Source organism: Mustela nigripes, chromosome 1 (assembly GCF_022355385.1).
Source record: "Mustela nigripes isolate SB6536 chromosome 1, MUSNIG.SB6536, whole genome shotgun sequence".
Taxonomy (NCBI): Eukaryota; Metazoa; Chordata; class Mammalia; order Carnivora; family Mustelidae; genus Mustela; species Mustela nigripes.
Window position 1 is genome coordinate 122,429,682 of NC_081557.1, and position 14,642 is coordinate 122,444,323.

At 49.9% G+C, this 14,642-nt stretch overlaps 1 protein-coding gene across 2 annotated transcripts in view; it reads right to left on the reverse strand.

Annotated features, from left to right (window-relative positions):
- The window catches only part of DPYSL2 (dihydropyrimidinase like 2), a 128,247-nt gene that overhangs the window by 66,435 nt on the left and 47,170 nt on the right, over positions 1-14,642 (reverse strand). Inside the window, exons 1-2 of one of the 2 annotated variants that reach the window (XM_059372929.1) lie at positions 3,875-4,233; positions 317-405 (exon numbers count right to left, since the gene is read on the reverse strand). In XM_059372929.1, coding sequence (XP_059228912.1) covers positions 317-405; positions 3,875-3,913 — 128 coding nt within the window. In that variant the 5' untranslated portion in view covers positions 3,914-4,233. Of the gene's footprint in view, positions 1-316; positions 406-3,874; positions 4,234-14,642 lie in introns of those variants that run through there. The other variant, XM_059372919.1, reaches the window with a different exon arrangement.

Consider the following 14,642-nt stretch of genomic DNA (forward strand, 5'->3'; position numbering starts at 1 on the left):
CTAGGAAAACCTTTAATATATTCAATAGATAATAAACCAAGCATTTGAACTTGAACAAGATACTGTGTCACCTCAGTTAAAATAGTAAATTACATAACACATAAGGAAATGGGTGTGCATTTAATTGTGGCTTTGAATTCCCTAAATGTGAATTTTCAAGTTCACTACTTACCACCAATCAAAATGAGCTTAAACAGACCTTAAGTTAGTCAGTCTCTGAAGTCTCCAAAGTTTGATCCTATGTACGTGAACTTAAGTAATGCTTAGGAATACGGGGAAGGTACACAAATTCGTCTTTATAATGAGTTCTACTTACTTGATCAACCCATCTTCCATGTATATGTCTGCATAGAATGACTGGTCATCATTAACAATTTTACCTCCTTTGATCAGAAGACGATCGCTCTGAAACAAAGAAAGTAGTAAGGTCACAATTCATACCTGACCTATAAGAAACACTGGTACTAACTAAGACAATGAGCTAAAGACACATTTTTCACTATTCAAAAGAGATGCTCAAAATGAGTCAATTTTGGAAAGGTTCAGTGACAAAGGGGAACCTAATGGACAACTTATTCATCACTTGATGAGTCAGAACCTACTGGCAAAAGCTCAAAGCTTATCCTGGGTTTAAAAACAAAACAAAACAAAAACTATCCCTTTCCACTTAAAGAAAAGAGAGAAAATGAAAGAAGACACAACAATCTCCTTTAAAGAGCAATGGAAACATTTCAGATAAAGAAGATAATATTTTTTAAATGGCTTTAGGCTAAACGTCACTTAAAAAAAAAAAAATGCACCCACATGTAGGGAAGTCAATTCTTGGCAAGGCTGGTGTCAGGGAAAAATTAACCAAGACTGTTGTCATGGGATACACTACACAAACACACTTGGTTCAACCATTGCAAAGTTTCATTTCAATACATTCTTTATATTTGCTTTTTATCTTTGAGGTAAATCACAGAGATCGTTACAGAGGGGGGGAAACACCATTCAAATACACACCATTTTAACTACCAAGTTGTTAAGAAAAAGGTAGAGTTCTGTGATCAAGTAGATGAAATGGCAAGTTCCAAAATCTATATCGTTGATGCACTTGTGTTTTAATTATTGAAGAATATGTGTCTATGACCAGCAGCACGTGAGGGCCAGAAATGCAACAGAAATGTTACATTATGACTCATCTCTATCCCAAATGCTGTTGCTGGAGTGGGATATCATGGCCTGTGTTCAGTGGAGATGCACCTGTATTCTTCCAGACTGGGCTACAAGTTGAACCACAGATGCTCTCTTAATATACAAAACACTTTAAAGGATGGCAATCACTTGATAATGGTTAACTTAAAATTCAGTTACAAACCCAATATTCTTACTTATGTGCTTATCGCCCACCAAAACAAGAAAATTATAGCAAATCTTTAAAAACTATGAGTGGTGGCGGAAGGAATGAATGAATAAATAAATAAGTAAAATAAATAGATATGAGCTGCCAGACACCTAGGGGAAAAAGATACTTTTACACATAAATGCACACACAGCCAGGTACAGAAAGTATTTATTTCCCTAACATAATGAAAAACAGTAAAATCATTTTAATTTTGCACTGTAGGGTCCTTCATCTGCTATAGACTTCGGAAACTCAAATGGGAATAAACAGTCAACAGTAATTTCTGCACTTGTGTTAGGTAAATATCAAGACCTTTACAAACTGCTGTCATGTATCCAAAGTCACCAAAGCCTCAAAACTCATCTGTGAGGTGGGTGGGGCCAGATTCTTATTACTATTACAGGTAATCAGATGAAGGCTGACAGGTCAAGCCACTTGCTCAAGGTCACCTGCTCCGGTGGCCTTTTCTGTCTATAATGATCTTCCTTCTTTCCCCCAGTCTCCAGCTCTAACAGGATAAATCTCGCCTAGAAGAAGCCTTGCCCTTCACTACCAGCACCCTTAGTCACTGCGGTACCTGTCCCAGTCATCACTGCGAATCCCAGAGCCAACATCATGCTAAGAAAAAAAAAAGAGAGAGAGAGAGAGAAAGACATCACAGCCCGTCCACTCTAGTGCCTTCCAGAAGGCTTCTTACATAAGATGCTGGCCATGATGATGGAGGGAGGGAAACCATGCTATAGGTCCCAAGATAATGCAACCAGATTTAAGGGTAGAGGGGGCGCTCTTTAAAAACAAAACAAACAAACAAAAAAAAAGGTCTTGTTTGCTTCTTAAAATTTTTTTCTCCCCACACTGTCAAAATGAAATTCTTTTTCATTCACGAAGACAACAAATTTGAGGCTTACAACAAATCTGCTCCCCACCCCCACTCCCTAGACTCCTTCCTCTGGAGCAGGGAAAACATGACGTGGGGTCAGTGCCCCTGAGCCCAGCCCTTTCGGATCTTGGGTCTTCCGCCTTCCATAAAAAGCTAGTTACCGCCCCCCCCCCAGCTCCCCTCCCCCGCTGTAGCATAGCTTGGCTCATCCCATTAAGTCCTCCCGAGCACACGCCCCCTCCCCTGTGCATTTGTTTCCACGTCTCTCTCCTGCGGATGGGTGTGCCCTTGTGCATCCAGAGGAAGCCGGGGTGTCCGTGGCTAAGGAGGAAACCAGAGCGAAAGCGCGCCCTCAAATCCAGCCCTAAACACATCTTGAGTTTACCAGGATTCTTTAGGTCTCTGCCTCAGCCCTGCGTTCTACCCAGCAATCAACTGCCCAATTCCAATTGCATATCATTATATAACAATGAATTTCGCTCGCGTTCCTCCCTCCCCGGGATTTTATTCGTGTATGTAGAGAACTAGGACTGGTGAAATTTTTTCCCAGGGGAAGATGGAAAGAGGGTGGGGGCAGGAGAGCGGTGAAAGCAAAAACGGGTGGTTCAGCACTGAAGCATCGCAAATTCATCGTTTAGATGGTTTTTTTCCCCCCCTCATGACTTACAAACTAACCACCCCAGGCCCCAGAACCGCGCCGACACCTCCGGCCGCTGCAATCATTGTCTGGCCGAGGCCAGGCCGGGCCATCTGCTCCGCACGTCGCGCAGCGCCATTACCTCCGCGAGCCCGGCTCTGCGCGGTCCCCAACGCCCACCCTCCCAGCCCGCTTTGTATGCGCCAACACAGGCGCCTCCTTGACTGCAGAAGGGGCAGACACAAGAGAGCGAGTTCAGAGCCCTGTCTCGGTTCCAGCCCCAGCGAGGGCGAGGAAGCCGAGAGGGACACCAAAACCCAGCCCCTCACATCAACAAAAAGCCCACGCCTGGCCCCCCACCCTCCCCTGCTCATCACCGCGTCCCTGTTTTTCCTTCCCGTTTCCACATCATCCCGGTACTCCGTGCCCTTTCCAGCATCCCTCCGCTGTCATTACGCCTCCGGGCTGAACCCCGCTCATTTTTCTAAGAAGCCGGAGGAAGGCTCCAGAAAGCCTTTATGGTGGGGGCGGGAGGCACAGGGAGAATCCATTTCTCCATCTCCCCCATCCAGCTCCCGGAGTCCAGCCTCGCAGCACGCAGCCCGGAGAACAATATCCGAGCTTCAACCATGCATATGCAATCTGGCATCCATTTGCTTACACCCCGCAGGCCAGCACTGCAGCATCTCGCGCTGACAATAAAAGGATACAGCGGCTCTGGCGCGCTACCTAAGACGTCCTTTAATGCACTTACGCTCCTATTTTAATGCCTTGCAAATCACGTAGCTTACAGTTCTCTATGATTGCTTCTCCCACCACTCCGATCACCTTCTTTAGCAACAGGAAAAAAAGAAAAGAAAAAAGAAAAGTTGTGTTCCTCCTCCTCCCCCTCCTTTTAAAAAATTCCTCAGATGTTCTTTGCTACAAAAGGTTGCTGGCCGACGGCAGATTTCCCAAGTACCAAACTCACCGTGATGCGTGGAATATTTTTCTTCCCCTGATAAGACATCTCTCTCCTGAGAAAAAAATAATTTCAAGAGGATAGCTGTAAAAGCAAAAATTGCCAGGAAAGAGATGGTTTTTTTGTTTTGTTTTGTTTTGTTTTTTTGCAGGATTGAAAAAGATGCAACTGCTTAGCTGGTCTTGCTGATAGCAGATTTCAGGAACGTAAAGGATAAATGCAATCCTCTGTCTCTCTTTCTTCCTCTGCTCCAACACAGCCCCAGCTAGGGCGGAAAAAAAAGAAAGAGAGAGAGAGAACAGGAGGGAAAGGGGTGGAAATAAACTACAGCAATAAAAGCCTCGGTTCAAGTCGGCCACCGCGGCGCATGCGCCGCCAGCCACTCCCTTTCCTCTCAGGCAAAAGCCATCCGCTTCGAGAGAGACGAGCCCTGATTGGCCTCAATCGTGGGATATGCAAATGAGCGCAGGCGGGGAGGGGAGCGGCGCGAGAGCGCGAAATGCTGCAGTGTGCCGCCGAGGGCGGCGGTCGATGCGTGCGCCCGAGCGGGGAGCGCGCCTTTCGCGCCCTTTCTTTAGGCCGGAGCACTGGGGACTGTGGCTGGCAGCCGCCCCAAATGCACCGTCGGCAGCTCAAGGACAATGGAGGGGTGGTCATTACGGGCCGGGGGAGCCCAGCCCGGCGACGGCAGGCTTCGCCGCAGCCCGTGCGGCACGCACCCGCTCGCGCGCGCCCCGCTGGATGCCCGCCCGCGCGCCAATCCGCGGAGGCCGCCGCTGCAGCCCCGCGTGGGGTGACTGCGCCGAGCCAATGGCTTTGCTGGCGGCGAGCGCGCGACTGCACCGCCGGCCGGCGCCGCGCCGCCCGGGAGGGGCGCCCGGGCCCTCCTCCCGCCGCCCTCGCCCTTCGCGAAGGCTCGCTCGGCCTCCGCCCAGGAGTCGATGGGGAATTCAGAGGGCAGCGAGCGGAGGGAAGGGGAGCCGGGCGGAGAGCGGCGCAGCGCCGGCCACGCCCGTCCGCCGCCCAGCTCCCGAGAGAGGGGCGGCTGGACGCGGGCCTGCGAGCCGGGCTGCGCGGGGGCGTGGGGCGCGCGGCCGGGCTGCCTGGGGCTCCCGGGGCAAGCTGCGGGAGGAGAGCTATCCTGAGGGAAGGCGCCCGGCGGCGGGCTGCAGTGGCATAAGCCCTTCGTACTGCGAGCAGGGGAGGGAGGCCGCGGGAAGGAGGTGGTCGGCTGCTGGAGCTGGGCGACAGATGGGCCCTGAAAGCCCGTTGGTGCCCGCGGGCGGCCCGTTGAGGCCCAGTGTAGGGCTCTGCTCTCTTGAGCCGTCACGCCTGCCCAGGCGGGGTGCTCAGGTGGTGCCTGCAGATCTGTCCAGGAGAAACTTGGCAGTACGGTGCCGTGGACAGGGCCTCCACATCACAGTGGGACAGAAAGAGGAGATGAACTGTGGGGAAGCAGGAGGAATGAAAGAAGGGGAAACTGAGTCATGGAGAAAACCCCTGAAATCAGAGTTAAAAACACAGGCCACTCTTCACTTCCCAGTCAGAGGCACTAGTTAACGACTCAGAACGCGTTCCGGGCCTCCCTTCTTGATGCTACCAGCCCAACGGGCCCGGAACCCCTCGGTTCTGCTGGTCCAAATCGTGTAGTGGCACTCTAACTGCCAGAATCCTTGTAAGAGAAATAAGCCCGTCCACTTGATCCCAAGCAATCTACCAGGGGTCTCTGGAGATGTTGCCCAGGCAAGTACAACATCTGGGTCGGCCCATGGCTTTGGGTTTCTCTGTCTGAGATCAAACGATAGATAGAATCTTCCATAATCTAGGCCATCAGGCACGCATGGGGGGAAAAAAAAATAGAATCTATTTAATTAGCTCATACCTGCTCAGCAGATTAGCCAGATAAATACAAAATAATCCTGGGGCCACTGTGGGCCCACGTTCCAGTGTCTTTCTGCATCTGGCCACCTGTCTGTCCAGAAGATCTAAGATGATACTCTTTCACTCTTATTCTGGTAAATCCTGAAGTCCCAGAAAAGAGCCACAGCAAGCTTCATAGCTGGCTAATTCATTCAAGTTCCAATGAGCTGTGCATCTTGAAAACAAAGTAGAACCACCACCTGCCCCAACTATGCGATGTGCTAAGAGCAATGTGACTTGATGTCAGCAGGTATTGGTGTCAAGCTGTAAGGGTTAAAGTCACAAGTCTGAGAAAGCTAAAACATGCCCTCCTACCAGTGAAAGCCAACTGTAGGTTCCAGAAGGGCCGGGGGCAAGTGTTCAATTAAATCATGAGTAAAATACCACTAGGAAAGCAAGAACATAATGAGATTCAAATTAATTTAAAACAGAATGACTTCTAATTAAATTGTTTAAGATTCTTGTTAAATTTTCCTGCTCCTGAACTGTTTGATCTTAACAGATTTAACTGTATCTTGTTACCTACTAACTTGCCAATGAATAGTTTGCTTTGTAATAAAAGCTTTAAAAAAAAAAAAAAAGGTTATTTATTTGAGCGAGGGAGAGCAGGGGGAGGAGGGGTGGGGGTATGGAGAGAAAGAATCCCAACCAGACTGCCTGCCGAAAAGAGAGCCCCACAAAAGGGTCTGTCCCATAACTCCCAGACCATGACCTGAGCTGAAACCAAGAGCCAGAAGCTCAACTGACTGAGCCACCCAGATGCCCCTGTAACAAAAGCTTTTATGTCAGTCTTCTTTGTATCAACCTTATTTCTATAGCCATCATATGAGGTTCTTAGTCCATGACAACTGACATTTCCGCTCATACACATCCAAAGATTTAAGGTTTAAATTGATCTGTCTGTTCTGACTAGAGCTTAAGAGTATTTGGCACAAAGAGGATACCAAATAGTTTTAATTGGCCAGGGAACTGTCTGCAACCTGCATTTCCTACCATATTTACCGCTCAGTGCAATGCAGAAAAGTAAAGGGGGTGGGGAAGAATTTTCCACCCACTCTGCACTGATAGACTTGTTAATATACACTGTTTTTTCACATTGTCTTTAGACAAACACTCCATGAAAATTCCTGTATAGTTACAAATCCTTATCCCTGAACCAAATATTTTAGTCTATTCTCGGGCATAATTTTTCCAAACTTCTAAAAAATTAAATGCATATCAGGGAACCTGGGTGGCTTAGTGGGTTAAGCATTGGCCTTCAGCTCAGGTCAAGATCCCAGGATCCTGGGATGGAGCCCCGCATCAGGCTCCCTGCTCAGCAGGAGTTTGTCTCTCCCTCTAACCTTCCACCCATGCTCATGATCTCTCGATCTCTCAAATAAATAAATAAAATCTCTTAAAAATTCAAAATTAAGTGCATATCAAATATGAAAAGAGAGTATTGTACCCAGGTTCTGCATCAGTCTCTGACCACGGCCTCCTCTGCAACCTCGCCTCCCAACCCTTGACACCCGTGCCTCCATCCCCATGCTCAGGTAGTACATACAGACAGAGACCGGCACACATGCTGCGCCTTGAGGCTGTGTGCCTTTGCAAATCCGTGCCCTGGCCTGTGTGGTTCCCTTCACGTCCCTCCCTTGTCCCTCAACCTCCTGTCTCCCTGCTGCCTCCTAAAGCGTTAAGCAGAACCTCCTCTCTCCACCGCTACTGGAACATGCATCTTTCCGTGTTACAATTATTTGTCCTCTTCTTCTGTCAGAACAGGACTCCTGAAAGCCAAGAGCCTGGCATTTCTTCCTGTGGTGACCAGTACCCTCCTCCCTGACCTGTGGCAGGAGCCCTCAGTGTTTGGTATAAAACAAAATGCTTTCGTGCTATTCCCAGAGAATTGCCATGTTTCTTCCATGTCACTGCCATGGTGAGTTTTCAGGTCAGGAAAATCCCCAGCTCAGCCTTTCCCTTAGCACTGTTGTCTTGCTGGGTCTTCCTTCTCTCCTCCAAGTCCCAGAAACTTCAAGAGAGCCTTGCTATAATGCAGCTCATTATTCCTTGTGTGGCCATAGCTGCCTGAATTTTCAGCTAAGCAGCCCCTAAACAAAGCTGCCATGTACCACCACACCTGATAAAATCCAGGGAGAGGGCGTCCGGTTTAGAACTCTAGAATCCTACAAGGAGCCTCGAGTCATTCCCCCCCGCCCGGCCCTCCCCGAGCACTAGTTCTTAGACTGTTCATCTCCGCCCTTCCATTACTCTTTCTACGTGCCTGCGGGGAACCCTTTATCACATCTACAACCTACACCATGCCATCCTCACCTCTGGCATGACAAGGCGAGCAGGACTTTCCATTGAAAGCTAGCTCTCACAAAGACTAGGAACTCTTTCAAAACGGTTCCTCGTGCCTCACCCTTTACAGGGCCTGACAGTGGAGGGGGGGGGTGAGGGGAGGGCTCCAGAGGGCTGACATCCAGTCAGGATTTTTAAGATGTCCAAGTTGTACAAGTTGTCCCAAGTTGTGCTGGGAACGGGGGTGAGGAGATGAGGGACCGGGGACGCCACAGGGTGACAGGCTGTTTTCGGTTCCTCAGCTGCTGGCGCAGTCTGCCGTCCAGCCTCAGACAGGGCCCACCACTGTTCCTGGTTTCAGCTTCCCCCTTCGGGACGCTGCAGTAGCTGGTTCTGCTTCAACGGCCCCCGCTAGGCCTCTCTCTGTGGAAGGGCAACATTCAGGATGTCCCAGAGTAGGGAAACTTCAAGACAGACATTTTGACCAAAAGAACAGAGCCTAGACGTGGCAAAGAGGAGAAGTACCCCAGACCCCCTCACCGCTGCAGAACTGCTGCTGAGGGCTGTGGCCTCAAATGCACCCTGCAGAGGAGGTTAAAATTAATGCAGTGGTAAACAGAAAGCACCAACATTCTTCCTTGCCAAAAACTAAGGGCACTGACTAGGACACTTGAGCTGGAAGTGACACCGTCTCTGCAGATGGAATCTGGCCATAACAGTCGTTTTCTCTGGGTGCAGAGCCCTGAAGGGGCAGTCCACAGAGGGACAGGCACAGGCTGCCCGGTCCAAGCCTTTCCAGCGGGTGCGTCCTTTACCCAGGGTTGCTGAGTGCTGACCCATGAGGGTGGAAGTGACTGGCCCTCTGAGCCAGATGCCGCTTGTGGGAACACTGGAAAGAGTACGGGCCCGCTCAGCAGGAGCTCTGAGAGCATCCCCACCCAGACCTTACTGGGTTAAGACAAGAGGCTCATCTGTCCCAGTCCTGCTGGACACTGGGACACAGAGGAAAGCATGCAATTCAGAATCTCGTAGCCTTTGGCTTTCTCCTTTTACCACTCCTTCATAACCTACCTTGTAGGTCATCCTCTGTATGACTACAGATTTTCCATAAGGTTTTTTCTGCGGGAGGCTGGAGACACACAGCTCCTTGCTTTGGCCGTGGTGCCTCAGGCCCGCCCTCTGGTGGCCAATGAGGAGAGTGCGTTTTGAGTCCCCTCTGTCCTCAACTCAGAACTAGGAAAGGGCCCAGGCCCAGGGTTTTCAGGGGTGATTTTGCCTCTGCATTGGAATCACCTGGGACCCGGTCAGACCTCCTGATTAGAGTCTCCAGATATGAGACCCAGGGATGTTTTTTAACCGGTTTACCTCCAGCCAGTACCCGACCACACCCTGCTTTTTAACGGAAGAGGAAGCTGGGAGAACATGGACTAGCACTCAGGTCTGAGGCCCACCCAGGACTTCACTCCCCAAAGTAGACCCATGGCCCTGCTCTGTACCCCATGGAAACATCTTATGAAAGAGTGGTAAATATTCCCACTATCTTCCCACTTGATTGTCTTTTAGTAAAACACTCATGTGGTCTGCAGGAGGCAACTAGCATTACTGAGCACCTGCTGTAGTCTAGGAAAAGCAGAGTGCTTTAAATATGCCTTATTTAACCCTCCCCCAAAACCGTACTAGGGAAGTCTTCACGTTCCTGTCGTATAGCTAGGAGAATAAAATGCAAAGAAACCTCTCGTTCCAGGCCCAGCTGCGTGTAAGAGCGAGCACGGGATTCGAATCCAGGTCTGGGTGACCCCACAGCCCGAGGCACTAGTTCTTTAAGTGATAAAGTACTTCCGTAGCAGAAAGTGAAAGAGGGGAGTATGGGTGGCCTGCTATCTCTTTACCCCTTTCCCAGTCCTCCAGCTAACACCATGGGAAGCTCCAAGGACTTGCTGCATTCCTTGGCCCTGCCCCTTGTCCGAAAATTCCCTCTCTCTCTTCATCACCAGGAGGACTTCACTTTCTGTCAGTGGCCAGCTCTCCTCTCATTGGAAACATAATAGATGATCACCAACATGTAAATGAGCAATGAACCCTTACCTAGCTACCCCGGGGCTAAAAGGGCAAGCCCTCATTGAGGGCTTGCCTAAAGAAAATGCAAACTATCCAGACTGCCTTCTTTCCTGCCTCATCCTGCCCTCCCCACCTCCGCAGCACCCCGGTTTCCTGCTGCTGCAACTGTCCTCTCCTCTTCCCTTCCCTGCAGGGATGGTCCTTCTCACCCCTCCATGCCCTCTTCCGGGACATGGGCCCTGACTCCCTATCTAAAGTCACCCCACGTATTGGCTACCTTCCCTATCTCAGCAGCCCCTCAACAGGGGGCACCCCAGTGGGAAGTGTTTCGTGTATTTGTTTCCATCTGTATGGTTTAGTCTCTACTTCACAACAACTGCAGCCTCCCTAAGGCACCTTGTTCTCCACCCCACCCAGCAAAGAGCTCACAGCTCAATAAACAGGAGTTCCCACAGCAGCCCAAGAGCAGAGCCTCTCTGAGGATCTGGTGCAGATAGCCTCCCACCGCCCTGCCCCAGCTTGCCAACCCTCCAGCCTAGGTAACCCAGGCCTCCCCTTCCACCTCTGCCTCCCCGACTTGCACCTGCCCCCCTCCAGTCCTCCGCCAGTTCTTACTCATTCCTTTGTTTAAAATGCCAGATGGCAAGAATTCACCTCACTGGATTGGGTCACCTAGCCTCGTGGCTCCCTGTGGCAGATTTCTCTCCCACTGGGACCTGGCCTTCAGGTGCACCGGGCCTTGGCCTTCACCAGGCATGACTCCAGCCACAGGTCTGCCCGTGGTTCCTGCAGGTGGGTTCCCTTTTCCAAGCCCAGGCTTCGGGCTCGGGCTCCAACACTCTTAGGAATTAAAGCAGATACTCATCCATCTGGGCCGTCCTTGGTTCAGAAGCTGTGTCAGTTCCCCAGAGGATGGAGAACACGTGTCAGCTGCGTGTCCAGAGAGTTTAAATAACATGTCAGGAGCTTCGGTCTCTTTGAAGAATCCAGCCGTGTTCAGATACTGAGAACTACCCACTTACTCAAAAACCTTCTGTGCCTCTAGCCCAGCTCGTTCAAACAAGAGTCCCTGGAGACCTCCTCTGGGGCGATTTATTAGCTTAGTCTGTGAATTCTTGGAAGTAGTCCATTTGGGTAGTGTAAAGAATTGCTGAATTTCCCCTTCATCAGATTGGGCTTCCTCACTCCCCTATCGCCTGCCTACCCGTCATTCTAACTTCAAGTTAGAGTTTATTACGCAGTGTATCAGCCCAAGAGGACTGAAGGGTAATCGGGAGGTGAGCTCACAAGCTCACACACAGCCCCTCCTCGGGCTGCAAGGCCTTGTGCCAGGCGAGGCCATGGGGTAAGGATACATGGTGCTTCCCCGGCCCCAGAGAAGCTCTCTGCCACGGGCCTGGGCCCCCACAATGTCACCCACAAGATCACCAAAGACTGACACCAAAGACCACCAAAGACTGAGCACCATCCCAGTTCTAAGCATGCCTGGCTCCCTCGAGAAGCAGAACAGGACCGGACGGGACATATGCAGATAGGTAGGTGACTGTAAGCTACACCAGCTGGAGTAGATTCTCCGTCACATATATGGGCCTTTAAACCAGATCCCACGCGTATGGGCCACACCGACTTCAGACAGGCATGCCATCTAACCAGGGAGGAAGCTGAGTGCCTCAGGAGTTCCCCTCGCTTCCTCAGGGATTGAGAAATGATGTTACATCAGTAAAATGTCCGCTTTAAGGTGATCCTGGGGGCCTGAGAGACTAAGGGCCACTATCTCATTGGCGGTGTCCCCATCTTTCCTGTGCTGAATTAAGGGCGCTGCTGCTTCTGGATCTTATGCTATCCTGAATCAGTCCTTTCCCCAAAGTGCAAATCTGACCAGGTTACTCTTCCATTTAAAATGCTTCCGCGGCTCCATGATACCTGTGTGACAAAGTCCACCGTCCTTAGCACTGTGTCCAGACTTTTTGCATAGTGTGGCTTCCACCTACTTCTTGTGCTTTCTTGAGTGCGGTTGGCATCCCTGTTCCACATCCCATGCTCCAGCCACGTCAAGCTCTCCCCCTTCCCTGGAGGTGTCAGGCTGTTTGTACTGTGTCTGTACTCATATTCCTACATCTCCCATCACTGCGTCCCCTCCCTGACCCCTCACACCATCACCCCCTCTATGCAGCACTCCTGAGACCCCAGCTAGAGCTGACCACTCCTTCTGTTGTGCACCACTGGAGCCTATAAAGACTCCTTAGCTGAGTGCCTGAAGCAGTTTCCTGTGTTATTTCTTTATACGCTGTCTCCTCTATAGACAAGAAACACCTGGGTGGCAGCTGACGGTACTTTCTTTCTGCAGCATGCACCATAAGGCCTTGTAGACACATACATGCATTCTGAAGGAATGGATGGATGGACAGATGGGCAGATGGATGATGGATGGATGACTAGATGGACGGATGGATGGTTGGATGGATGGATGGTTGGATGATGGATGGATGGGTGGGTAGAGGGATGGAAGGAAGGAAGGATAAAGGATAAACATATGAATAAATGAAGAAGCTCCTTCAACAAAAGTCCCGGTTATAAAATATAGTTACACTGATGAGTCTAAAATGATCTTCCAAGGCACAAAGTTCACCACCAGGCTCTGTCTTAGCCCCTATTTAGTCCAAGTCTCCAGGACCACCAGTGGACACTCGTGACAGCCATTCTCTCTTGCCAGAGAATACTGCAGAACCTCCCCTTGGGCCCATGTACCTCTAACTTGCTGTCAGCCCTACTGTGTACTTATAGATGGATTCGGCACTCTCTGGGAGAGACCATGTTGCAGAAACTTCTAGGATCTTCAGACATATCCATAGACACTTCTCCTTGATGGGAATGGGATCGGAGACCTTAAACAAAGGACCGTCTTTACAACACTGGCATCCTCCAGTAAGACAAATGTCCCTGCTTGGTATGGGGAACGTTCAGACAGGCAAAGACAGGATGACCAAGTTTAACCTGTGGAATGTTCGTTTGTTCGTTCGTTCTTTCTTTCAAAATTTTATTTATTTGTTTGTTTGTTTGTTTATTTATTTATTTATTTGAGAGAGAGAGACAGCATAAGGGGGGGGTAAGGTCAGAGGGAGAAACAGACTCCCCATTTAGCTGGGAGCCTTTCCAGAGTCATCCCCTGCTGTCAGATGGTGGAGAAGAAGTGGGAAAGAATACTTCAAGGCTATTGTAATTTTGACTGCAAGGATGCAGCAAAATGTAAGCTGGTAGCATCATAATAAAAAAACACAGTATGTGGCATCAGGACACGGAACCATTCCTGGCTTTAGCCAGCCCCCCAGCCCACAGATAGCCACAGCCAGTTGGCCAAAATGCAGCTTGCTCACATCACTATTTCAGCCCACTGAGGTTAATGCTCAGCAGCAGTTCTTACTGGGACAATCTGGAAATTTCCCCCCATTTGCTTGTGAAAGTCAATTTGGTGCTCAGGGTGACAGCAATGACCATGGTCTAACCCGTCCTCCACATCATCTTCCTAGGATAGCCTTTGCGTCATCTTAAAAGCACCCTCTAGGTATCAGTTTTCTCTGTGTGGTTATTATTCTTTTGCCTCAAAAGTCCTACAGAAAACAAGAGGACAAAAAAAGACCTTCGGTCAAATGTGGAGAGCTTCTTTTCTATTCCTTATCTCCTCATTTTTTTGTCTTTTTCCTTCCCTGTGAGGTGTATGTTTGCCTCAAAGGCATTGTAAACGTCCATACCTGCCCCTAATCCTGTGAATGCCCCATCATGTTTTTGACCACAAACAGTTTTGACCACAAAAAGTTTCCAGACAAGTCCAAATGGGATACGAGGGTTGCAAGCTGTCACAGTCAGGGTTGGATAGTAGGTATTTTTCTCTGAGAGGGGACACAGGATTTTGCAGCTCACTGGGCTCTTGTTCCACTCTCTCCAGTTACTATTGTGCTCTTTCTAGTGCAGGGACCCCTTGAAGGGGGGGCGGTCCTGGAAGTTGGAGTTGGTTTGGGGCCCAGCCCCTCTTAGGTGCCATCAACCGCTATGGACTGGGTCCTGCCAGGCTCTTGCTAGTGTCCCTCTTGAGGATGGACATCCAGTCCTGGACTCCAGCCTGGTGGTGGATTCCAGGAATAGAAATCTGATATGCATAGAGGACCTCCCAAGAAATGGTGGACCTCCCACAGAATGGCAGGTCTCCCGCAGAAAGGCTATTGCCTACCTACCAGCTAGTGCTTCTCAGAGTGACCTACTCTTGGACCCCATCCCAGTCCTCTACTTAACTGATGTACCACTGGCCTTTGCACCTTGGAGATTCCCCTTACCCCCCACCAACCACTTCCACTGCTACCCATTTTGCCCAAGGTGGGGTACAAGAAAGCTGAACTGCTAGATGGACTGTATTTGCCTGACTAAAGCATCAGTCCCAATCTCTGCCCAACAGTCACCTTCCTTGCATATCCATTTCAACATAGAAGGACCTAGGACATGCAGATCACGGTCCCTTCCCACC